Genomic DNA, 26,263 nt, shown 5'->3' with positions numbered 1-26,263 from the left:
CTTCATTATCACTCAATCACATTTTTCAGCTACCGGTTTTGAGTAGTGCCTGCTGTAGAAATACCTTATGAATGTAAAAGAGGCTGAATTTTTTGTCTTCTCAGATGACTAAGGTTTTCTTGGAAGTTTTCTACTATCTTTTTTGAACTGCTGTTGAGGTGAAAAGGGGAACAAGGGATGAATTGCAGCCATTGCTTCATTAGCAGAATACTTGTAGAACTGTGAAGATATCTTGTAAATGGGAGCACCTTTCCTGCAAAGATGGTGCAAGCAGAAGTGTGAGGTGAAGTCACTTCTCAAGTTTAAAATGGGCTGAGAGTCCCAAACCAAAACTTGCTGTAATCTCTGTAATCAAACTATGTTAAAAGCTTATCTGTGTAAAAAACATACTAAGGTTGAAGAACAACTGTTGGCATCTCTTCTAGATAGTCAAAAGTATCAAATGGATATATGCATCTTGAATTTACAGGAGTCTGGATTGTGATACACAGCTTCAGTTTTGCTAACTCATGTCATAGATATTTTGACTAATTGTCTCTTTTTCTTCCTTGTCCCCAGGTGTTGTTTGGATTGTAGCATAGAGGCACTATGTACTCAGAGTGGAGATCCTTGCATCTTGTCATTCAGAATGATCAGGGGAATACCAGTGTACTTCACAGCTATCCTGAGAGTGTGGGGAGAGAAGTGGCAAATGCAGTGGTGCGACCTCTTGGACAAGCTTTAATTACATCATCTGTTGGAAGTGAGAGTTTACTAAAAACAGACAAAGAAGTAAGTGCCTTTCCTTGGAGATGATAGTTTCCTTCATGGTAGAGTGACAGTCTAATGATTTTTCTCTAGCCTCTTTGATTTTTCTCTCTTTATTGTCCCAGGTTTTATGAGGTGTGTTACATTTTTAGTTTAGTAATCTCCAGAGGGTTTTTATTAGCAACTAGATCATAACGACAGTGTACTTCATGACTTAATAGTAAATGTTTGTTTGAGCTGCTGTACCAGGAAATTCAGGCTAAAGAAAACCAACCAAAAAAACTCAAAACAAACCCAAGGAATTTAGCATGTAACACAAAGCCTTTCTAATTATCTTCAGTGTTGAAGCAACAGTATGTGACTTCAAAAAAAAATCTTTGTATAGCACAAGTGTTTATTAGAATTTGAAATTCTTTCACTAGCAGCTTTTGTGTGTTCCAAAGAGTTCTCTCTACAGTTTAGATTTAAGAGATTAAGGATTTAGAGAGTGATTTGGCATTTATTTATATTCTTAATATTATGATATATGAGTTAATGGTTTGGTGTTTTATTGCAGGATAAGTTAAGCAGAATTGCCCATACGATGTAACTACTAGTTTTTTGGGTTGGTTTTTTTGTTTTGTTTTTTTTTTTTTAGATAGAACTAATGTGCTCTGACCAGTACTTACTTACAAATATTTATTTTTAATAACTTTTGCTTTGTGTTTGTTAGGTAAAATGGACCATGGAGGTGGTTTGTTATGGACTGACCCTCCCTTTGGACGGCGATACTGTGAAATACTGTGTGGATGTGTATACAGATTGGATTATGGCTCTTGTGTTACCTAAGGACTCTATTCCTTTACCTGTTATTAAGGAACCAAACCTTTATGTTCAAAGCATTCTCAAACATCTCCAAAACCTCTTTGTACCAAGGTGAGTGTTAGGGATTCCAACTGATAGTCAGCAGGTAACCTGTCAGAGGACTCATGAGACATGGAGGCTCTTGAATAAAATAAGACTGCTATTGCTGCAAGCTTAGGAGAAAGGTGTTTCTCCAAATGTCTTCTGGAGTTTTGCAGTAGCAAATTAAGTTGTTGCTGCTGTGGTTAGGTAATTAGAATCACAGGTAGTTCATACACTTGGATGTTTACTGTCACAAGAGCTTCAAGATCTATCTCTGTTGGATGACTGGAGGGTAAGGCAAAAAGCAGAAGAGCATCACTGTGTGACCATGTGCTTTTCATTGTGTAAAACAGATAAACTAAGACCATCCTGGCAGTCCTAGCCCTTGTTAGTCGAGATTTGACTATTTGTGATGTACTGAAGGATCTTGCAGTAAGTGGCTGCTCTGTGCCTGCATCTTGCTGCCTGTTAAATGTGGGTGGTTATGCTGACTGTCCTTCACTGGTAGTTTTGAAAGAGCCCCGTGGCAGAGTGCTTGCTGCCTGACATCCTTGGATGATGGTGTTGAGAAAAACATGTTTCTAGGTCCTGTACACAGCTACATTGTCAGAGTGTACAAACATCATCACCTTATTTGTAGTTTATAGCAAGTTTGCCTGCTGTTGTTGGATATATGTACTGGATAAGTAAGATTAAATAATAGTGCCCCCTGAAAAGGTACTTAACTTCAGATCAATGTTTAGTATATGTCTGTAAGTATCAGATCATCTGCTTTTGTTAGTGTTAAGTATGTATCACTGCAGGTGGCCTTCAAAGTGCTCAGCTGCACTTGGGTCACTTTACTAAAGGCATTGTTTATAAAGGACTTTGAGTAATAACTTGTGCAAATTCAGAGGAGTTTTTGCTGTTTATTGATTGCTTTTATGTCTACCACCTACTCTTAGCTGCTATTGCTCTTATCTTATAGTGAAGATGCATTTTAATTCCCATTAAAGGATGGTCAAGGCAATGACACAAGTCTGAGGCAAGTAAGCTTCTGGTTTACATTGCAGCAGGAGGTTGTCTCTAAGCTTTAATAAGTGCAGAATACAGTCTGCTGTCTGAGATACTTTATTCCTTTGGGAACAGCAGAGAAGAAATTCTTCACTAGTCCATTAAATACTTGCTTCTGTGATCCCTTGCTGCTCTCACATGGGGTCCCTAGCAGCAAGCAGTTCAGTAGTACAGCTTCTTGCATCTGTTGTCACAAACTTCCACTTCACCCTTCTCTCCCAGAATCATTGTTGAACCTTGATGTAGGCTGGTAGACTACACATGATAGCTGTCAAATGAAATAATTAACACTTAGAGACAGGGAGAGCTGAAAAATCATTATTTTAAATGTTGTCTCTCTAGTATAGCTGTTCTGTAGTTTTTCTTTCAAGAGCCTCTGAGATGTATCTTAAACACTGATTTTTTCATGGCTGCTGCTGTCAACACTTAATGTTCAAAGTCCCTATTCTCTTTGTAAGTTTTGCTCTCCAGGGAGCTGTGTTCAGAATTCACTCCAGCAACAGGTGATATTTCTGTACCACAATGAAATGCAGAACTGAGTTGTGTGCACCTGCCTTGAATAAAAGCAAAGATTCAGATTTAGGTGTCTGTGATGGAGAAGAGGAGAATAATTTCTGGGTTTACCCAATTGGTGCAGGTTGCTGATGCTGACAGGCTCTTGTAGAATACTTACCCAGGAGCTGTTATGGGAACCTGTATTAAGCTGTCTCCTGGAAAAATCTGTTCTTGTGTTGGAGATACTAAGACTTTATTATAGGCCTATGTCCTCTGGAAGGTTATGATTAAAATAATTTCCTTCCTCGCCCTGGTTCTCTGGGAACAATGTAGCTGTTGGTTTGGCTGCCTTTGAAGTGGTGGCCCAGAGCTGTGAAGGCTTCAGACTCAGGCAGTGATGTGGAGGTGAAGTGTGAAATGCAGCAGCCTGGAGTGGATATCCAGTGTAAATGGCATCTCAGGAGTTTGTGTACACCCAGACAGAGCAGGTCCATATAGATTATTCTAGTCTGAGTGCTCAGCTGAATCAAACATTTATGTGCACAGTCCTTGAAATAGTGTGGTGCTGAAAAATAAAACAGTGAAGGCTCAGTGAGTCAAGTTACCTTTCCTATATCTGCTGTAGTGATGGGAGAAAGGAGGTTTTCCTCCTTCCCTCCTGCACTGGCCTTCTGTCCACCCTGAAGAAACACTTTGTTGACATATTTGAATAGTCCCCAGGCAACCTTCAGGCTTTCCATTTCTGGCAACCCTAGAATATCCAAGAGGTCTTGAAGATGACTTAATCAGTAGTGGTTGTTACTGCTGTCAGATAAAGTTTCAGTGTCACAAACACTGTTGGAAGGAAATATGAGAACTCTCTTCCCCTGTATTGCCTCTCCAGGAGAGTGAGGTACAGATATCAGAGTCCTCTGCAACAGAAATGTGTGTAATTGCTTGGGAGACCATAGAACATGTGACTGCCAAAGTACTTTTTTTGTAGTAATTTCATATTCTTCTTGTATGAAATCGTGGGAACAGTACTTCTGAAGGACTGTGGCCGAAAGGCCATGATCTGTAGAAATCTAAGGCATCTGGAAGTCTAGAAATAGTGCAAGCAGAGCTTGCCACTGGGTCAACTTTGTGGACAACAGGAAGTCATAGATGGACAGGAACCTTTGAGTTGCCTTTACAAGATTTACACAGAAGTATTCCATTAGCTTGCATATAAACCCTGTTTTTTTACCTAAGTGATTAGGGAAACAAGTCATTAAGCAGCTTTGGAAACTTCAAGCCTATATAGATTAAGGATATCTTTCAATTGAGACAATCCTCTCTGTTGTTGCTCAGGCAAAAAATAGTGCTGTAGGCAAGGCAGGGCTCCCTTGTCCCAAAGTTTGTTGTTCTGCTGAAGACTGAGTAATGATCCAGCACTAGCATCAAGCAACCTGCTGAAGCTCCTGAGCTGTGGCTAGTAGTGTGCAGTTTTGCATTAGATATTACCTTGTCTCTTTGTAATCTTTTTTCCAGTACTGTAATACAACATTTATGCTAACAAGATAAAAGCTGATAGTATTTAGTGGACCAGCATGTTCTTGAGGTGCTTGCTATGCAACACTGACTTGTGGGTTATACTACACTGAGAATGTTTGGTGGGAATCTGGTAATTCTTTGATTTTGTCATCCCTTCAGTGGTGGTAGGAAGATGATGAAATGATGCAAAGGTTGAAATATGCCTTTCATATACTGCAGAGTCTAATTTGTAATCTCCTCTTTCACCCTTCAAAATTTAGGCTTCCTCAGGTTTTTTACCAGTGTCCTCAGATACTGTCCAGAATGTGTCACAGTGTTGTTTTGTACTTGTTCTGCCTTGTCCAGACTAACTGATGGGAAGAGGTGATGCTGCTTTCTGCTGCTTCTGCACAACTTTGTGTTGAGTGACTCAGCAGTGACAGTGTGGATCTGATTATTACTGCAGGAAAAACCTAGAAAATATGAACCTTTCCTTCCTCCCTTCTTCCTTATTCCTAACTGCTTACAGAAAATCTAGAAGGATTTCATTATTTAGGAACATGAGACTAAAGGAAGAAGGGATAGGAGTTGATTTGGAAACAAGAGGAGAACTAAGAATTTAAGAAGAATTTAAGGAAGAGTTTAAATTAGTTGGATAACAATATGTTGTCCTAGTTTTGCCACTTCTGAATTATGCATGTCTCAATATGTCATGATGTCTCAACTGTATTGTCATTGTTTGGCCCAAGGTGAATGTGAGATGATGGACTGTGTTTGCTCTAGGTGTTGAGCCTCACATGGAGAGGAGTGTTGCAGTACATCTTGTGCTGGTTAAGGCAGAGTTAGGATTCCTAGAGACAGAGTTGAGGTGCACAGGAGCATATTGGCTCATGTTTTTGCTCAATAATATTTGTTTCCTTTTGTAACTGCTGAAAGTTCATGTTACTGAATACATCACTTTATAGTTCTGTTTCTTGAGCACTGTTTTCTTCTCTTGCAGGCCAGACCCGGGATCCAGTCAGATCAGACTGTGCTTGCAGGTTTTGAAAGCTGTCCAGAAGTTGGCACATGAGTCAACAATTATGGCAAGAGAAACCTGGGAGGTTTTGTTATTATTTCTTCTTCAGATCAATGACACTCTTCTAGCAGCTCCAACTGTGCAAGGTTCATGTTCATCTTCCATTTGGTTCAGTTACTGAAAAGACTTCTGGCTCTTCTTCACATTTAGCTGCCAGCAGGATGAGGAAGCCATTAAAAGCTCTTAGGAGCTACCAAAGCACAATAGCTCACTCCTAATTCTGCCCCATTACTCCAAAATAAAGCATTGCCAGGAAAGACTGAATGATTTGAAGCTGAGTTTTCCTGAGAGTATTTTTGCAGGACAATGACTTTATACAGGAACAATTTGCTATGAACAGTTTCAGGCAATGTTTTTCCCTGTTTGTTTCACTGAAACCCCTTTGTTTTGCTGTTCAGTCAAAATACTAATATCACTTTTACCTGTTTAAAAAAAAAAGATGTCAATATTGCCACAGTGCAATAGGAGACTGCCTAAGATTGGTGGGTTCCTGGTGTCCCTTATTGCACACATGTGGCTGGGCTTTATCTGTTGTACTTGGTCTTGCAAAAAGGCTAATTGGCTGTAGGAAGCAATCAAGGATCACTCTTAAAAACTATGAAAAAGAAAAGGGCTTAAACTTTATGCACTTTAACCAAAACCTCTTTGGGGAGATACTTGAAGTTCTTTAGATGAAACACTAACTGAAGGTGTGCTTGGTTTCTGTTGGAAGGTGGCATTGCTGAGAATCTGGCTGAGAAATTAATTGGTGTGCTGTTTGAGGTGTGGTTACTGGCTTGTACCCGGTGCTTTCCAACTCCTCCCTACTGGAAAACTGCCAAAGAGATGGTGGCCAACTGGCGACATCATCCTGCAGTCGTTGAGCAGTGGAGCAAGGTCATTTGTGCCCTTACTTCCAGGTAGGAGAAACTCCATGGAAATAAATGCTTGTATGGGGATAATCATGGTTATGCATGTTTTGAAGTTGCTTATTTGTGGAATGTGCAGCAATCCAAAGATGAATAAGCAATGCAAAGTGAGAGGTCTTGCTGTATCCTTGGACTGCATGTGTATTCCTTTGTTCTGCAAGGGAACATCTGAGTTGGATTCTCTGTTCTTGTGGAAGCTTAGCACCTCTGATATTCAGCACTTTGCAGCATGTGTGTGTATTAGTCTCCATCATTGTGACTCTTTGTCATGTGCCCTGAGGAATGACTCAAGAATATTAGTGTAGCATTGTGTGTATGTCACCATCAAAATTATTAGGTGCTTGTTAGTGCTCATGCTGCTGGGTTTGAGGGGACTCTTGAACTCTGCTTGGACCCTGTGGAGCTGAAACTGTGTTACAGCTGCCTGGCACTTTTGCTGTGTGTGGAAGTCAGGCTGTGATAAGCCAGAGGCAGACTTTAGGCTCTCTGCTCTAGAGAGTAGGGGAGAAGAGCTGTACTGTATCTTGATGGGTATGGGAACAGTGAGGATCATATATGATAGAATTGTTTAGGTTGGAGAAGACCTCTAAGGTCATCAAATCCAACCATGCCCCCAGCACTGCCAAGCCCACCACTAACCCATGTTCCCAAGTGCCACATGCACAAGTCACCCTTTGGTGACTCCACCACTGCCCTGGGTAACCTGTGCCAGTGCCTGACAACCTTTTCCATCCAATCTGAATGTCCCCTGGCAAAACTTTAGGCCATTTCCCCATGTCCTGTCCCTTGTTACCTGGGAGAGGAGGCCAGCCCTCTGGTGGCTCCAGCCTCCTTTCATGTAGTTGTAGAGAATGAGAAGTCCACTCTGAGAATCCTTTTCTCCAGGCTGAGCCCTCCCAGCTCTCTTGGCTGCTCCAGCCCCTTCCCCAGCCCCGTTCCCTTCTCTGGATGTGCTCCAGCCCCTCAATGTCTTTCTTGCTGTCCCGAGGGTTAGAGGAGCCTCAGCAGTGCCCAGCACAGGGGACAGTCACTGCCCTGGTCCTGCAGCCACACTGTGGCTGGTTCAGGCCAGGTGCCCTTGGCCTCCTGCCCCCCTGGGCACACCAGGCTCTTGTTCAGCTGCTGTTGATCAGTACCCCCAGGCCCTTTCCTACTGGGCACTTTCCAGCCACTCTGCCCTCAATCTTTAGCCCTGGGGCTGTTGTGACCCAAGGACAGGACCCATCACTCTGTCTCATTGAACCTCATGGAGTGGCTTCAGACCCTTGGTCCAGCCTGCCCAAATCCCTTTAGAGATCCTTCCTGTCCTTCCACTGGTCAGCTCCTGCCCACCTCAGTGTCACCTGCAAACTGACTGAAGGAGCACTCGCATCTGGGGGTTGCAGGAGAGTTTCAGCTGTAGTAGAAGATTCTGAACAGTGAGGAGAGTCTCAGTGCCCTTCATATTGAGGTCTTGTTGGTATGAAGTGTTTGTGGGACAAATCTCACACTTGGAGGAAAGAACTGAATTAATTTCTTGTAAGAGGGTCTGTTTACTTGTGTGAAAGTCCGAAGGTGTGTTAAAATTGCTGCATTGTGAAATATTCAATAGTGTATTTTTCTGCTAGGGTTTATTATAACTTTGAAAACTTTTGCTTTGAATTACCTGTCAAAATGGGAAGTGTGGATAGATTTTTCCAGGTTATGCAGCTATTTGTTGAACCCCTTGGAAATAAAGCTGCAATATGAGTTCTGTGTATTTCCCACGCTATTTTTTTAGCTATTTTTAGCTTGTTAGATGTAGCATTACATAACAGAAAATACTTTATGATTCACTGATCTGAAAAGAACAGCTCTGTCTCAAAACATGTGTTGGTGTTCTGCACCACACACTGTGGCTACACTTTCTCTCCCACTGTTGACTAACAGTCTTGGTTCTGTTGGCACTCAGGAATCTGCAGGGTTTCTGGAATGTGTTAGTTTGGGTAGAGTAATGTTGGTTTTATGCCTGATACATGGAAAGTTAGGCTCCTCTGAGGCTGGTTTTAAGTTCAGTGATATTTTAAGCTGTGTTTTTAATACTTCGGTGAAGGTCCAGATTCAAACAATAAAAATGTTTTAGTAAACAGTTCTGTGAATAGGGTTATTAGCAATAGGCTGAGAGTAAATGTTTGAAATTAAACCATATGGAAAACTGTATCTGGAAATCTGTGCACATATGCAGTGTTAATTTGTGTCCTTGGCTATGATTTTTAGCAAGATGAAACTGGAGTCTTAATTGTGTTGCCATACCAATAGATACTACTTTTACCCCATCTAAAATGCTTTAAGTATATTTTAACTGTCTTGGATGTGTGGCTTAAAGCTTATGTCTGTCTTCAGTCATTCTTGGAAATGTCCAATATGTCATTAAAGATTTGGTCATGCTCATTGAAAAACTGGTTTCTTGCTGTCATGGGGAGAGCTGGACCAGTGCACTGTGTTGCCATGCAGTGGTGTGGGGCATGGCCATGCATGGAGCTGGGCCAGGCTCTTTTGGGTCTTCTAGAGCCAGGTAATTCCTCAGCAAAAACAAACCATGGGTCATGCCTTGGGGCACTAAATGTAGGTGGACACGGGGCTGGACAGCATTTGCTACCTGGTACAGATGTGTGTATTTCTGGTGTTAAGGAAACTTCCCAGTCTGACCATTCCCAAGACTCTCTGGCAGTCACTCTTCCACCACCAGCAACTTTCACTGCTGGGATTGAAGCTCCTGTGCAGCAGCAGCTGCAGTGAGCTGAGGAGGGCCCTGCTTGGCTCCCTGCACTCCCCACTCTCACAGGCACACCAGCTTTCCTCACCAGTTTGACCCCAGGTTTCCCATGGGAGTGTCAGATGTCTTGTTCCATAAAGCCCTTTATTCCTGGCACAGAAACACAGAAACAGCTTGAGCTGGTGCCTCCAAGGAGCAGCCCCAACAAAAGATTGCTGGGCTTTTATCCCCTCACAGTCCAAGCTCATGCAAGTCTTGGCTCTTCCTCCCTAGTGCTCAGCTCTTGCAGTGCTGAGCACCTGGCTGGGCCACAGGTCCAGTGCTGTTTGTGATGCACAGAGTCAGCTGTTGGAGCTCAATCTGCAGCTGTCACTGCAGCTGCACCACCAGCTCCTGCACTGAATGGATTCCTCATCATCCTTGCATCTGGAGAAGTCCTCATGTCCTAAAGCTCTTTTACTTTTCTGTCCAGGCTAGGTACTGTCAATAGACTGAGATTTCAGACACTTGTGTTAGTTGGCTGCAGTTTATTGTAGTGCCCACTGCTGGGAGAAGTGGAAGATGGAAATTCAGCCTTTTTGACTCTTGGTTTAGGAGTCAGCCACAGACTACTTTTGTCCTCCTCTTCTCCTAGTTGTAATGACTTTATCTGTATAAAACTATATGCCTTTATAAGTGAGTAAGGATGAGTGGGGCATTTCCTGACCATTTCAAGGAAATTAGCTTAGGGAAAGACAAACTGATTTCTGGGAATGCTGGGATATTGAGAAGGTTCAATGCAGATCTCTTCCATTCCTTTAGAAAACATCAAATTATGTTGATCAGGGAAATGAAACTGTCACTGGGTGAAGCTGGGTATGAATCAGGTCAGATTAGACAGCAAGAGCTTGGTGAAGATCACTGATGACTCTTCCAGTAGTTACAGCTCTTCTAGGGAAACATCTCCCGTTGTCCAAGCATTGTCCTCATGGCATTGGATCACTGTTTGCTCTTTGCTGGTCTGTAGATCCCAGCCTCTGGCAGTGGTGCATCTATTTTGGAGAACTCACTAAACTGTGGGTTGCAAGTTCTATTGTGCTGCTTAGAACTCAACAGTGAGTGCTGCTCAGGGTGCAGGGTACAGTTGTAGGTCATCAGTCACGAGCTGGAATTCAGAACTGCAACCTAATATGGCTTGCTAGTGTCATTGAAAGCTTGAGTTAAAGGCCTGTGGGGATAAGGGCTTGAATTCCTTCTTTAAAAAAAAAAAAAAAATTCCCTCTTCCTTTACATGTAACATGCTGTCAGGTGTGCATGTGGCTGTGATAAGTGGTGACCCCTCTGGCTAAGTGATGGCTGAGGTGCTGAAGGGTCTTGTGCCTTAATGATTTTTGGGTTTGGCTGGAGCTTTAGGCAGGCTCCAGGTATGCACCATCCAAGGCTGTAAGTGGGCTGAGTGATTGTATCAAATGGGGATCTCTAGGAAAGCTTGGGATGTTGCATTGTTGCCTGGGGACTCAGCTGTGGGGCTGCTCTCACCTTTAGGGCTCAAAGGCACTTAAATTTTGGAGTATGAGCTGAAGGACAGGTGTGTCTGACTTGCTTTCTAGGTTGCTGCGTTTTACATATGGACCTTCCTTTCCTCCATTCAAAATTCCTGATGAAGATGCTGGTCTGATTCCTCTTGAAATGGATAATGAGTGTGTTGCACAAACATGGTTTCGCTTTTTACATATGCTGAGGTATTGTAATTACATCCTCCATCCTTCCTGTTCTTGCATCAGCTCTGTGCATTTGCATGACAAATGAAACATTTCTCTGGAGATTGCCAAGATGAAGCACCTAAAGAGAATAAAATGAGACTTGTAGTACCAGTGCCATGCAGCAGCTCAGGGCAGGCTGTGAGCCATGTTTTTCAACTTTGAACTCTGACTCTTTAAAAATGTAAACTGGTTCAGTTAATTAAAAACTATTTTAGCTCTTTGGCGTTTTGGAGGATCTGAAAAACAAGAGTTCAATAGAATTTTGTTTCTCCAAGATAACAAACAGGAAAAGCTGAACAATAGTTCTGAGAGATGCATACGACTTCCATTTATTCTCCAGGTTAAATTTAGCCTACAATTTATTTTTAAATGGGTGTTTATATATTTATTTTTATGAAGAAATCTGTACAGGTATTTTTACTATACATGTTAATCTATCTTAAATGCACAGCTGAACCAAATACTGTGTTTTGTTTTAAAGACTTTTGGACATGGCATTACATTAATGCTCTCAATGGCCAGAATATTAAGCAGTTGATACTAAATACTATTTAATAGTTAAAGCTAGATAAACATTAGACTGTTTAAAATCTACTTCTTAACTAAGTAAAAAACCCTCTTTCCTAATTTGTAGAGCTAATATCACAAGTACTGTAATGTTCAAATTTGAGGTTTACAAATGCACTGTTTCAGGATTTGAGTCAGGAAAAATTGCCCAAACTTCTACAATCTACTCCCCTTCTTGTCACTGTTTGACAGTATTTAATTAGTTGCTTACTTTTTCTAGAAGAACTTTTAACAATATAAGCAACTTTTAACTGAGTTCAAAAGACCTCATAAGTAATTAATATTACTGCAATAATTAGTCTAGCAAGTGTGTGCTCTGGTTTGTTTTATTTTACTAAAATTGTTCAGTGTGTTTGGGTAATGTTTGAAACTAAGACAGTTATATACTGCCAACCCAGGAAATGAAAATTGCCTTCCTGTGATGGAGTAATAGCTAAAATATGTTGATATTGGATGCTGGTTTGTGGTATTATTCAAATGCCTTAAACTATTTCATCTTCAAGTGTTTTTAAAATCTTAACAACTGTTCTTAAACTGACTAACATATATTTTGCTCTTTTTGTGTGCAGTAATCCTGTGGATTTGAGTAACCCAGCCATTATTAGCTCTACCCCCAAATTTCAGGAGCAGTTTCTGAATGTGAGTGGGATGACTCAAGAGCTGAATCAGTACCCCTGCCTTAAACATCTGCCTCAAATATTCTTTCGTGCCATGCGTGGAATCAGCTGTTTAGTGGATGCATTTCTAGGTAATGCTTTCTGTCTTACCCATGGATAACTGGGAATATTAACTTAATCATTATTTTATTGTCTTTAAATCTGTTTTCTCCATGAATACAGCAATAACAATTTATCATTTGCAAGTATATTCTGGAATTGATGAGGAGGAGACTTCAGATCACTTCTAAAAAAATCTGCATACACAACAGTAACGTTTGAATGCATTAAGTTGTAGATGGCCTTAGTTTCAAATGCAAAATAAATAAATAAATCAGAAATATAAAATAAAACTAGGGATCTCTTTCCCAAACAAGGCTTCTTTTCTCTTTCCATCTAATCACCAATGCAAGTGCTTTAGCATGTTGTGAGCGCTCACATTGTGGCAGCTGCTATTGTGCCTGTTTTGTAAGGTGTTGAATTTGGACTGCCACCTTCAGATCTTTGTGAGAGTTCCCCCTACTTACTGTTAGTGGGTGACTGCTGCTGCTGAGTAGGAAAGTAGTGTTTCTTTGTGTCTGCTGGTAACTGAGTAACTCTGGTCAGTTTTAAGTAACAGGATGGAGTATGTGAAATTTGAAGCATTATGCTTAGAATGCTTCAGACTTACTGCAAGTTCATCAGGGAATACCTGCTATTGTAAACGTGGAAGAGCTGCCTGTCTCCAGCTGCTTTTCTGCTTAAATGTGCAAACAAATGTCATTTGCCATAAGTGTGAGCTGATGTGAGACTGCAGGAGACTCGAGTGCATATGTAAACAGTATTAGAAACAAAAGTGCCAGGGGGATGAGACAGCCTGAAGAAGAGCAGGCTCTAGGGGCACAGAGGGCAGGGTTAGACTGGATGTTGGGAAGAAATTCTTCCCTGTGAGGGTTGGTGAGGCCCCTCAGGTTGCCCTAGCCCAGAGGAGCTGTGGCTGCCCCTGTATCCCTTGAAGTGCACGCGGGCAGGTTGGACTGGACTTGGAAGAACGTGGTCTAGTGGAAGGTATCCCTGCCTATGGCTGGGGATAGAATGGAGGGTCTTAAAGTCTCTTTGAACCCAAATTATTCTGTGGTTTTATGAATCAGACACTTAAGACTTCTGAACATCTTGTAGCGAGATAAAGCACCCAGAGTGATAATAGCCCACCTGGAGAGCAGAGACAGAGACTACAATGCATTGGGGCATAGGAGATTTCTTAGTGAAATTAAATTCAGGCTGTAGGATGGATTGGGAGAGTGTTCTCAGGCAGACTTGAGAGCTGCAGAAAGCTCTTCAGTGAAGGCTGATGGGAGAGCTCATTGCCTTATGTCACAAGTGCTAAAATACTGGGTTTTATCTTGCTTTCCCTGGTACCTACATTCTGTGTTTTGGCAAAATGCTGTATTCCCTTTTCCAGCAAGGTGTACTGAAACAATAGGTTTGCCAGTGCATACTCTGCCTGGGGTGTAACACTGATTTAGCAGGAGCAAATTGTTCTGTAATGTGTTATGAAAAGTACTTGGGTGCTTTAATTAACACAGTCAAAAAAAAAAAAATCTGTCAAATTCTCAAGCACACTGCAGTTCCCCACTTCGTTTTTCAAATGGGGCACGAGGGTGTTGGAATCCATTAAAATGGACAGAAGTGGTGTTTGTCACTTCAAGTTTTGCAGATGTTGAGTTGCTTCTGATTCTGATAGGGAAGAGCTCTGTACACCATGAATTTCCCTGAAACTGGATAAAAGCTGGACTAATGTCCTGCTGCTGCCAGAAAAATTATAGCTTGCTCTGCTTTCTTCCTCTGCCTTAGTATTTGACTGTTCAGCAGCTGATTCAGCTCAAACTGAGCAGAAAGCTGTGTGGTGGATGGGTCTCATCTTAATTTAGTGAGCTAAGGTGTCTTTAAGGGCCAGACATCTTAGACATGTCTCAGAGAAAGGTGTCAGAGTTATGATTGGGAAAGAAAGACAAAGGTGAGCAGCATCTGAATTTTGGCAGCAGTGTGCTGTGAAATTGTCTTTGGCAAGTGAACCTTGCTCCTTTCTCTGCCTGCTTCTAGACTGGTTCCTCCCATCTGCCATTTCCCAGACCCTTAAGGTGTGAGGTCCTCTGATTTTTTTTTTTTTTTAACCAATTGCTTATCTGATGTAATTACAGCTTTCATTTGCTTGTGCATTTATTTCTGCTAATTGTAAAATAGGGAGAGGTGTTTTGTTGCTGTTTTGGGGAGCAGAGGGAGCAGGGCTATTGATAAAGGCCTCTATGCTCACTGGCAGCCTCTCTGTGAGCCTGTGGAATTGTTGCTGAAAGCCTGCTTTGTTCCTGGCCTTACAGGCATTTCCCGACCCCGCTCAGACAGCGCTCCGCCCACGCCCGTCAACAGGCTGAGCATGCCCCAGAGCACTGCCACCAACACCACCCCGCCCCACAACCGGCGCCACCGGGCAGTGACTGTCAACAAGGTCACCATGAAAACCAGCACTGTAAGACTGCATCCTCTGTGTCTGAGTAGCTGACCCTTTGGATTGTTTCCTCAGTTAGAGGAAGTAGTTTCCTTGATTCCAGGAGCTGATCTGTTCTTCTATTCAAACAGGGAACTACTGCACATCCTTCAAAAGTGCAGCACCAGCCCTCCTCCACTTCTCCACTCTCTAGCCCAAACCAGACAAGCTCTGAGCCTCGGCCACTTCCAGCTCCTCGCAGGCCAAAGGTTAACAGCATCTTGAACCTCTTTGGATCATGGTTATTTGATGCAGCATTTGTTCACTGTAAACTTCATAATGGAATAAACAGAGACAGCAGTATGACTGGTAAATATTACAAAAATATATGTACACTTTTTTTAGTTGTTTTATTGACATTTCCTACCTGCAAGATTAACACATGCATAATCCAAAAAAAGTAAAATCTGAAGTGCTGTGTTGTAGTTAATCCCTTGAGCTGAGCCAGCATTTGCTGAGCTCATTTAGCTGAGCTGCTGTTTGGGGATTTCAAAGTTTAAAAAAGCCCACTTTTTACTATTAAATATTCCCTTGCTCTAACAATAGGTATTATGATATTGGGGGAAATGCTGTTAAGTGGAGGAAATAATATGGTAGGAGTCTACCTCTTAGTTTGAAATCTGCTTGAGTATCTATGATTAATAGCAACTATTTATATCAACTCTTTAATATTTGAAAAATTGTCCTACATCTTTCCACGTAGTGCACAAAGTAATACTTCTTGGTTTTGTAGTGTTATGGAAACAGGAGTCCTTAAAATAGCTAGTGAAGTTGCTGCCTATCAGTTATGGTTGCTGTGTGTTTCCCTTAATGACTTGATATCTTCGTTATCTTCAACCCTTAACTGCCAAACTTATTTTTGTCTCCTGTGCATTGTTCAGCTGCAGAGGTTAGATGTTTTGAGATATCATGGCAGAATCAGTGCTCTGCTCAGAGAGGTTTTTTAGCTCTCATCTTACTTTTGGTGATAATATTCAGAAAAAAATAATCTTTCTCACTCCTTGCATTTTTCCTGTTCTTTGTGTATTTTGAATGTCTGCTAACTTTTCCAAGAGATCTATCAATCAATCTGTCAGTAACTCACTGGCCTAAGAAAAATAGGGGAAAGACATTTGTTGTGGCAAGTTGGATGTACAGTGGGACTTCACAGCAGCAGTTTAACTGGTGATCTTCCCTTTTATTGTGACAAATTCCTATGTGAAAGCTTAGGATTTGAGATCTTCTAAAGGTGTTTTTAGGTATGTAGCACTTTGTTTTTGAAAGTGTTCTTTGTGGGTTTCTGTGGTAGGAATTTGGAATCTCTGTAAAAGGCCTATGACTCATGACTAGAGAAACAGCTGAGCTTAGGAAGGAGCAAGGCATCCTTTGAGGGTGTGTTCAATTTGCATATGCATTTAATGTATTACTGCATTTAGTGCTTTTCAGATTGATTAGATCATTTGAATTTTGATATAACCTGCTTCTTGAGTGATTTTAATGAAATGCTTAACCTGTAAAGGAAGGATTTCAGCTGAGATGATGCTTGTGCAAAAGCATCAGCTGCAGACAGAGGTGTTGTTATGCTGCCAGAAGTACAGGATCATCTAAAATCAAAGGTTTCATTTCCTTGAAGGGGTTCCAGGGCCTTCTGTTCATACATGCAAGGTCTTCAATCACCTAAAAGCAATCAGGAAATTGTTTTGTCACTAGCCTTCCAGGGATATTTACCAGCTGAGAACTAGAGACAGCTGTTTGGAATTGAGTTAATTCTGTTCCTCCCCTGTGCTCTTCCAAGCTGTCTGTAGTGAGACCAGTCTTTGCACATAGTGTGATCTGCTGTGTACCAGTGCTGTTGGAAGAAGGGCCAGCAGAGAAGGGACAGTTAGCTGCCATAGTCCCTACCCTTAGGAAAGACCTGCAAAAGAAATCTAATGCTTTACAGCTGCAGTTTGGCTATTCCTGCATGTCTTGGTACATCTGCTATCCTTTGCAGCCATGATTCTTCAGCCACTAGCTGGAATATTTTTACTATGTCTAGCACTGCTGTTGATAATCTTAGCATTAGCTTGAAGAAGCATATTATTTTTATGAGTGCTTTAAAAGTTTTGATTGGAAGTGTCTCCACTTAAAATCAGCTTTACCATGTAGTATTGTCTTCCACTGGCCCCCACACACTATTTTTCTTCAGGTGTGGAACTGCAGCTGTGTAAGATCTCAGCAACTTTAAATCCTTCTGATATTTGCTTTGTTTCAATGCTGTGCAGTTAAGAATTCTTTCTCTTTTGGCTGTCTGATAATGGCTTTGTTTCACTGCTGGCTGGAGGACTGAGGAGCACTTCACAAAAGTATTACAACTTGCTCCTTGGTCCTGTAGAGACCCCTGTGCCCTGGGACACTTCTGGAGTGCTGTGTTTTGAGTGTGTGCTTCTCTCTCCTGTCATGTGGCAGGCTCAGTGAGAATCCCTATGATGTGATATCCAGAGATTCCTGAGCTCAGTGCAGTGCCTGCCAGGGGCCCTGTGCATGACCATGGTCTCAAGCTCTAGTTCAGAATTTAATCTGGCTCTTTCAAACCAATCCTGCTGACACACATGGTCAAAACCTTGTCCTTGTCCCATCTTACAGCACACCTTTTTGATGAGCTCTAGGAAATACAGAGCACTTGATCAAGGCTGATGTGAATGAGTACCCCTCTACCTTTCCTTTTTTCCTTGTCCTCATGTTTTACCACTGTAACTCTTTAGCCTCCAGAAAGGAAGTAGTGAAACATGATGAGTGGAAAAAATGTCAAGCTTTTTATAAGTCTTGAGATGAAAACTGTCTAAATGGATAGAAGGGTGACTGAACTTGCTTCACTTGACCCTGCTTTGCAGGGAAGGGCTGACTATCTCGAGAGGCCCCTTCAGCCTCAGCTCTTCTGATTTTGTCAGGTTAACTGCTGCCTCATGAGCTTTCAATTTTCTGTCATCTCATGGATGAATTTCTTGTACCAACTCTTGATTGGAAAGCTGTAGGTATTCCACATTTGTGGTTGTTCTGGTTTTGTGTATCTTTGGTAAGACAGAATTATTCTACCTCAAGATTAGCTGGAAGTCATCTGTGTACAGTTGGCTGCTAGTGGAGGTTATCACCTGGAAAGCAGTTGTCCTCTTTGCTCTTTGAGCCCTGTCCTTCAAGATAGTCCTGTGTAATTGGATTCTGAAACAGAGCAATGATCTTTCCATCATTGGCATGATGCTTTTGGGCTTTGAGTGTCCTTATCAGGTTTTAGTTTCTGCACACAGGCTTTAATGGTGAAGCTTTATGATGGGCAACTGATAAACACCACTTGTTGTGGGGACACAGTGAAACTGGCCTGTTGGAAGATGGTGGTTTGAAAACAGCTAGATCCTGCTGGTGTAGTCATTAGAATTAGATGGGTGTGTGGCACTTATGTAGCTGATAGTGTGGGTTAAATAGATCCCTGTGATAGATGACACCTTCATAAGAAATTGTCTACAGAGCCTGTATGAGGTTACACACATGCCAAGCTGTCATTCCTGGTTGTCTGTGCCAGGGCAGGTTCATGGCAGGATGTGTTCCAGACAAGCTTGGCTGTGTGGTGCATGCTACTGCTACTTGCTGTCCTCAGCCTCCCAGAGTGGGGAGAGGCTCACCAGCACCTTGTACCAGCATTTCAGCAGCTGAATCTTCCAATCTGATGGGCTCATTCTCAGTCCTTGTACCTGAGGGATGCCAGCTCTGCAGTTTAGAGCAGATGGAGGAGATACCTCAGGGGCTTGCTGCCATTGCCCAGGGGCTGTTGGCAGTGGGGAAGCCTTGGGGTACATCATTATCCTTACTTCTTCTGCCCCTATTGTCATTTATGTCCCATAGAATGTTTCTGGGGCTCTAGAAGCAAATTCTAAGCAGCCCTGTCTGGGGTCATAGTGAGTGCTGCTGAGGGGCTTGGTTACAGGTCTGACCCTGCCTGTTCAAGGAAGTAGCTCTGCCCAGATGCTGGGTAGTACCTAACCACTGCAGGTCTTACTCTCCTCTCTCTCTGGATGTGGTCTGAGATGTTAATATTTCTGGGAGTGTTCTCCCTTTTCTTTCTGCTTTGGAGGATTAGTGAGGCTGGTGGTCAGGGGAAGCATGCTCAGGTGTTGTGGCTGTTAGCTGCTTGCCTTAGGGAAGTGGAGCTGGAATAGCACTGGGAACTCCTGCTTTGGAAACAGGAGTACTGCTGGGAGGAGAGTGCAGGTAAGTAACTGCCCCTGCAAGACAAGCCCCAGTTCAGAGGAGCTTAGCACAGCTTGGTGTATGCTCCATATGCACTGTGACACGGGGATGGGTCTGAGCTGAGAAGGGTTCATTCCTGCAGTTAAAGAACTGGTCTATGTTGATATGAACAGCTCTAAATTTTAGTCGTATTTTGTAACTTTTTGTTCATTGTTTTGCATGGTACTTTCAAAACCATAATTTTGGACCTGTATGCCAATTTCCTATGTGTTTAACAAGCTTGCTGTATCATAAAGCTTTTAATCTATTTTCTGAAAAGCTAAAAGCTTCTTAACTTATATTACAATTTCACCATCTTAAAAGTATTTTATAACTACTGCTGTCCTTTGATTTGTTTCCATTTTATTTCTATTATCTTGCAGCATCTTTTATCCAAATTCTTCTTTCTTATAAATCTTGTAAGTAGGAACCAGTAGCTTTTCCTTAATTGCGGTCATGCTTTTCTTTTTCCATAATCCCATATTTTATTTGTAAATTCATGCTCATTGTCTCTTGTAGCTTTTGCACTTTTACTTGAAAAAGACAAGTAATTTTTTTTGTGTGTGTTTTTGAATGGGGAGGATTGTTGGCAAAAGCAAATTAATCTGCCTGAATCAGTCCCATCTTTTCCGTACTTTAGTCTGTGATCATGTCATGAATTTCAGGACTTTGCACTAACCATGTTTTTTTTACTTAAAGCTTATTTTACAGACCTAGTGTTTGATTTGTATGCATTGTGCATGTAGTGTTTTTTTTCCAACTACAGTATATTGCTGGATAGCTTCTTTAGGACAAAAAATGGCTCATGGGAAGATGCATAAAGATTTGTACTTATTTGCTACTTAACGTCAATGAAAATTTGTGAGGTAAATGTAGGTTAAATGATGAATTTGAGAACAAAAAATTAGGAGTAGGCATTTGTCATTAAGACATTTCCTTTAAAACAAAACCAAGAAGCACCCTATCTGTAAATTTTCAGGTATTCCAACTGCTAAAGTGTTAACATGCCTTTATTTGCAAGGCTGACTGTGGACCTGCTGTTCCCCAGTGTCCCAGAGCTGAGACAGAAGTTCTGTTTTGTTGATAGAAACACATAGGTGTGATTATGCCAGGAGCATGCATTGTCTGCTGTTTGCTTTTGTAGTTTATAAAAGTTTTAGAAATCCATCTAGTCTTAGCTAAAAACAAGAACACACTCTTTAAGATGTTAGTAGTCCTAGAGCAAAGCCGTCCAAGGAAGAGGGGAAAAAAAAATTGAAAAAAGTAATCACATTGAGTGCAGTATATATTTTGTTTTGGTAGCTATCCTGGAAGAAGGATGGAGCCAACAGAACCAGTGGTCTCATATCCACACAGTGCTGATGTGTGAAAGGGAGAGCAGAAGTCTCTTCAGAAGGACATGGGCTGGGAGAACTGGCCTGGGGAGAAGGAGCTCAGAGCTGGGCAGAACCAGGTTAGGACCCTCTGAGAGGGTCATGGAGCTCCTTGTAGGATAGGGAGCAGGAGACAGCCAGCCCACAGTAGCTGCTGTCTGGAGGCTGTCTTATTTATTTGGCAGTTTTAGTGATCATGTGAGGAGAGAGGGACCAAATTAGGAGAATGGGATTCCACAACCTTCCCTTTCTCATACAGGAACTTAAAGTTACTTTATTATTTGTTTTCTAAGTATGTTTGTACAACAAGGCTGGATCAAAGCTGCTTAGTGTTCAGGGCAGCATGAGATGAGTTGGCCAGCTGGAAGTTAAGCACTTCCTTGGAAGTCAATAGTAACAGTACCATTGAAATTATTTTTTTTTTGTTGTTTTTTAAGGGAGCAAGGGAAGGTGGCATTTAATTTTTGTGGGGATGAGAACCAGGTGAGGCAGATCCTTGCCCTTTCAGAGAGGGTAGGAAGGCAGTACTGGATATAAGCACTCTCTTCCCAGCAAGAAGCTGGGGCAGTCTCTAGGATACGAAGGTCAGTTGTTATCGGCCTTATGAAGAAAACAAGTTAGGTACACCCACTAATGCTTCCTAAACAGAGGCACTGGCTCAAATACAGTGAACTAATAGCTTCATGTTAACTACTTTCAATTGGACTTGATCTTTGTGTCCAGGATCCCATGAGCCTGTTCTGTCCCCTGTCACGTGCAGTGACTGCTGTTTCTTCTCTTCCCAGCTCTAGCGACGCAGGCGAGCGTGGAGTTCCGGCGGAAAGGATCCCAAATGTCCACGGACACTATGGCTTCCAACCCCATCTTTGATGCCACTGAATTCCCAGACAACTATGAAGCAGGAAGGGCAGAGGCATGCGGGACACTGTGTAGGATATTTTGTAGCAAGAAGACTGGGGAGGAAATATTACCAGCTTACTTATCTCGGTACTAACCTCTCTTCCAGTTGCTTTATTGGTGTAACTTTGATGCAGACTAATTCCCAGTGAATAGCATTCACCTGCTCTCTGAATTCTATGTTGCCAGTTTAAGAGCACCAGCTTGGTCTTCAGAGGCTGGAGGGGGGATTCCTGGCTAAGCCCAGCACTGTTGTCTTCTCACATTTTCATGATGCTGCTTTTCACTGGGTTTTCTTTAAGTCTCAGTTGAAGGAGAGTACCTTAAAGTGCTTCCAACTGGAAGGAACATTTTCTTTGGCACTTTTTTGCCTCCTGTATTTTTATTTTTGTTTAGTTTGTCACTGAATATTGCTCAGATGGAAAAAATAAGCGTGCAGGCATAAGACTTTTTGCACTTTATTAGACCACAGAGGTCTTCTGTTGTAAAATACCACATCATTGGGTTTGGTTTTTTGTAGTTGCTTTTTTTTTTTTTTTTTTTTTTTTGCATCCCCTGAGTATTGAAATGCAGCAATATCCCATTTTTACTGTCATGTTTGAACTACCACGCAATATTCAGTTTTGTTTCTGAGAAAATGAAGCAGTTTTGCCTGTCACAATGTACTTTTTTCACAAATTTTTGTTATGTAAAATAGTAAATGCTAGAGGCAGAGAATCAGTTTTAAATTATGATTATCTCAAATTGTTCAGGTACATTTGTCCCAGGTGGCATTAAAACTTCCCAAAAACTGAACAGTTTTATTTCTTGAATGTTGTAGTAGTTCTTGTATAGATAGTTCTTATTTCTCTTGGCCAGTCAGTTGAGTCCCTCTGTGTCTGCAAGACTTTTGAAACAATTAAGAGGGCATACATGTTCACTAACAAGAAGCTGCAAAAGAAGCTAACTGCTCTAGGATGATGGGCAGCTGGGTTTCTGCCCTTGCTTTTTCAATTGAAGTTATGATGGTTACAATTGGTCTCATTCCCAAATTGCTGATCAGTGTTTCTTGTCCATTGTCCTGTCCACTGCCTCCCCCAAGATTTCACAGTATTTTTCTCGTATTGGGGGGTTAAAATCAAGGTCTTGCTCCTATCCTTACATGGGGAGTAGTGGAGAGCAGGTGATCCACTCTTAGTAACCAGCTGGTCATGCTTGCTCAGTTCCCAGTAGGAGTATGGCAACAAGTCAAAGATTTCAGTAAAACTGTGCTACACTGGCTTTTCATATGAAATATCTGTCATTTGTGAGGGTTTATTAAGCTGGTCAGGTGTGCTTGCCTGTACTCAAGTAATGTAGGGGAAGACTTATGTCAGTCTTAGTTTACTTAGTTAACTATATCAGTGTAGTTTCCTAGCTCTGTTTTTGAAACTTACTCTATTTTATGTAGACAAGATCAAATAGTGGCTGCAGAATCATGTGGGATTCTGATGATTTTATGTGCAAATAATTAAATCTTATCTTTCTTTGTCAGATTTTACATGCTTTTAATTCAGGGTTTGCAGATAGCAGATTTCGTTTGCCACCCGGTTCTTGCCAGTGTTATTCTAAACTCCCCTCCTCTGTTCTGCTGTGACCTGAAAGGCATTGATGTTGTGGTTCCCTACTTCATTTCAGCTCTGGAAACTATTTTACCTGACAGGTAAATTACCATTTCCATATAATCATCATCTGATATATTGGGAGGTGTTTGTCTTTTGTCATTGCTGCATAATTTCACCAAAGGAATTCTGCAGTGTGGGGTCTGCTCTGTGTGTGTGTTTGATGATGATAATAGCAACACTGTGGAAGCTCAAGTTTTCAGTTTGATTTAATGCAATTTTCTTTAAAACAATAATAGTGCTTATTTTCTGAGTTGTTAGCTGCATATTTATTGATGCAAAGCAGTGTCTTTAAGAATAGGAAAATATATTGAATTATGTAAAAAATATATTGAAAGCCTATTGATTTTAAAGTAAACTTTCACAAGATATTCTGTTGTTGCAGTATATTGAGTAAGTAAGTAATGTTATGCATTATTAAATGAAAAAGTTGATAATTTAGACTGATTAAATTGGAGTAGGTTCTTATCAGAGCTTTATAGATTTTGAAATGTTTTGCTAAGTTAGGCACTCAATAGTAGTCTCTGCGTGCCTTCTTCAGTGTATGTATTATGTCTTGGTACTGTGTTTCTTTTTAATGTTAGGTGTTTAGACAAAAAAGCATTATTTATCTCATGGGCTTAAATCTGAGCTGCTGCTTCTTTTGGATAAGTCTTAGAAACAGCTACATTGCATCCTGCAAATTACTTAACGCCATGGGGTGGGTGTATATTTAATGTTAACTTAGTTACATTCAGCTCCAGATTCTTGTGAAAAGTTGGCTGATTAACTGTCTGATGCTTTGATTTGCAGAGAACTCTCAAAGTTTAAAGTCTATGTAAACCCCACAGAGCTAAGAAGAGCTTCCATTAACATCTTGCTATCTCTGTTGCCTCTCCCTCATCACTTTGGAACAATAAAGTCTGAGGTAGTACATTTATCACTGTGTTTTGCATTCCATTTTTCTTTCCCTGGGAATGGGATTTGGATGGGTTGTGGGTTGTATTGGGTGTTTTCTTTAGCACGGGATCTCTTCCAGTGAATGTGAAACAGTAAGACCATATTACAAAGTGTCAATAGCAATGTGTGCTGTGAACGTTGACTTTTGAAACCCTGCTGACATGATCTTTAATTGATACTGAAATAAGTGTGTTTTTTTCTTCAGGTTGTCCTGGAAGGGAAGTTCAGCAATGATGACAGCTCAGCATATGATAAGCCAGTAACATTCCTGTCCTTGAAGCTGAGGCTTGTGAATATTCTTATAGGAGCTTTGCAAACAGAAACTGATCCCAACAACACTCAAATGATACTAGGTTATATTGGCTTTTTTATTTAATAACTGTATTATAGAAGTGTCAGTCTTAATCTGTCCTGGGATAATATGGGTTATTAGTGATGTATTGCTTTGCAAGAAGAAGGTTTAAACTCCTGGCAGGTTGTCATATATGTTATCTCCCTTGTACTATGAAAGCATCTTAAAAAGCCTCACATTTTTGTTAATTTCTCTCTTTTTATGTGGAGCAGTACTTGAAAAATAGAGGCAAAAGTAAAGCACATTCTAGCACAGGAAGTAGGTAAGAATGACAATTTTAGGAAGGATTCCTGACTAATGGATTTCAGAGAAAGCCTTAGGTTTTAGCATGGTTACATCTAAGAAATATATAGACATACTGGTGACTGGTGGTCCAGCATTGGCAAAATACAGATGACATTTGTTTAGCAGTGTGTAAATCCTCAGATAAAATCCAAAACTTTTGAAATGGGTTGTGGAGTTGTACTATGTACAATTTGGCAAACTGTTCTTTGAGGTAGCAAGTGGATTAACATTATATTGAATACTCAGAAAGGATGAAAACTTGAATATTGCATCATCTGTCAAGTTAAGTATGTTTTCAGATAAGTACAAATGTACATGCCTTTTATTCTTACTTGTCACCCCTTATTCTTCTCTCTTTAGAAGTGCTTTTTTCAACATAGTGGTGTTCTTGCCCTTACCAGTTTCCTTTTGTCTGTTTAAAAAGGCAACAGTCTTGTGTTGTGAGAGAGGTGTCCACCTTGTTCTGGGAGGCAGACAGTTTACCTAATCAACAGAGGAGGACAAGAAAATGTCTTGTTAAGGGAAGGGATACGAATCCAAATCTGCAAAGACCTTTGGAAGATTACCTTGCAGTAGTTTAAGCAGTTTCTTTACTCACAGAATACTAGAGGGGAATAATTTGAAAGAATAATTTGTACCCAGTACTGGTGAAGGGATGAGGCTATCTGTGGTTTCCAGGTGAGACCCTCAGAGCATTGGGGCAGGTGAGGTTGTCCCACCTCCAGTATGATGTCTGACACCTCAGGGTGGTGCTTTAAATCCCAAACCTCTGTGTTAGACCTTCCCTTCTGTTTGGTAATTTTTAGTAGGGAATTCTACTGTAGTCCATAGTTACCTTCTTCTATCTGATTCTGCAGGTGCAATGTTAAATATTGTTCAGGATTCAGCACTGCTAGAAGCCATTGGCTGTCAGATGGAAACTGTGAGTATTTTTTGTTTATGAAGTTACTTCTTCAGAAAGAATGCATTCCTCACTTTACCTGAAAAGGGGCTCAGGTAGCATCTTGAGATTTGGTCTTTTGTATCTGAGAGCATGGGGAACTCAGAAATGTTCTGATCTCTCTAAACTGCCTTTCACTTTGCAGAATGGAGGTGAGAACAACCTCTTCAAAAGCCACAGTCGCACCAACAGCAGCATTAGCACTGCAAGTGGTGGCAGCACAGAGCCCACAACACCTGACAGTGAGCGGCCAGCACAGGCCCTCCTGAGGGACTATGGTAAGGACAGCTCTTGGAAAACCCTGCCATGGAATGCCAGGTTGATGCTTTCTGGGATTTTCTCTTCTAGTTCTGGCTAAAGCATTCATGTGCCCAGGTGCTTGAAGCCAGGGGGGATAGCCCAGCTGTGTGCTGCAAGTCTGCACTCATGTGTGCCCTTCCACTGATTGTCTTAACCTTACTAAAGGTCTCTTAACGTTTTCAAAATCAGAATGTAAAAGCTTATGAAAAAGGTGTTTGTAAACTTTAACTTAGTTTTTAAGACACTTAGTTTCTGTCAGCAAGAATGGGATATATGTAGACCAGGTGTAGATGAATGGCTTCATTCATTGTGATAGCATTCCAAATGCTCTCTGACCTTGGCAGCACCTTTTCTTAAACCACATTTAAAGAACATTTCAGGGACTCTGGCTTCTGTAGAGCAAGTAAGCAGGATGCTT

General features: G+C 41.3%; 1 protein-coding gene across 2 annotated transcripts in view; it reads left to right on the top strand.

The window, feature by feature from the left end:
* RALGAPB (Ral GTPase activating protein non-catalytic subunit beta) overlaps positions 1–26,263 on the top strand; it is a 59,448-nt gene that overhangs the window by 4,508 nt on the left and 28,677 nt on the right. For both annotated transcript variants that reach the window (XM_056507366.1, XM_056507367.1), the window contains exons 2-15: positions 559–771; positions 1,460–1,662; positions 5,672–5,835; positions 6,462–6,648; positions 10,981–11,112; positions 12,270–12,448; positions 14,714–14,862; positions 14,973–15,189; positions 21,278–21,479; positions 22,903–23,070; positions 23,822–23,936; positions 24,174–24,321; positions 25,463–25,527; positions 25,691–25,823. In XM_056507366.1, the coding sequence (XP_056363341.1) occupies positions 589–771; positions 1,460–1,662; positions 5,672–5,835; positions 6,462–6,648; positions 10,981–11,112; positions 12,270–12,448; positions 14,714–14,862; positions 14,973–15,189; positions 21,278–21,479; positions 22,903–23,070; positions 23,822–23,936; positions 24,174–24,321; positions 25,463–25,527; positions 25,691–25,823 (2,245 nt within the window). In that variant the 5' untranslated portion in view covers positions 559–588. The remainder of the gene's footprint in view (positions 1–558; positions 772–1,459; positions 1,663–5,671; positions 5,836–6,461; positions 6,649–10,980; positions 11,113–12,269; positions 12,449–14,713; positions 14,863–14,972; positions 15,190–21,277; positions 21,480–22,902; positions 23,071–23,821; positions 23,937–24,173; positions 24,322–25,462; positions 25,528–25,690; positions 25,824–26,263) is intronic.

The sequence above is a fragment of the Oenanthe melanoleuca genome, chromosome 20 (genome assembly GCF_029582105.1).
Source record: "Oenanthe melanoleuca isolate GR-GAL-2019-014 chromosome 20, OMel1.0, whole genome shotgun sequence".
NCBI lineage: Eukaryota > Metazoa > Chordata > Aves > Passeriformes > Muscicapidae > Oenanthe > Oenanthe melanoleuca.
This window is presented reverse-complemented; position numbering and strand designations above follow the sequence as displayed.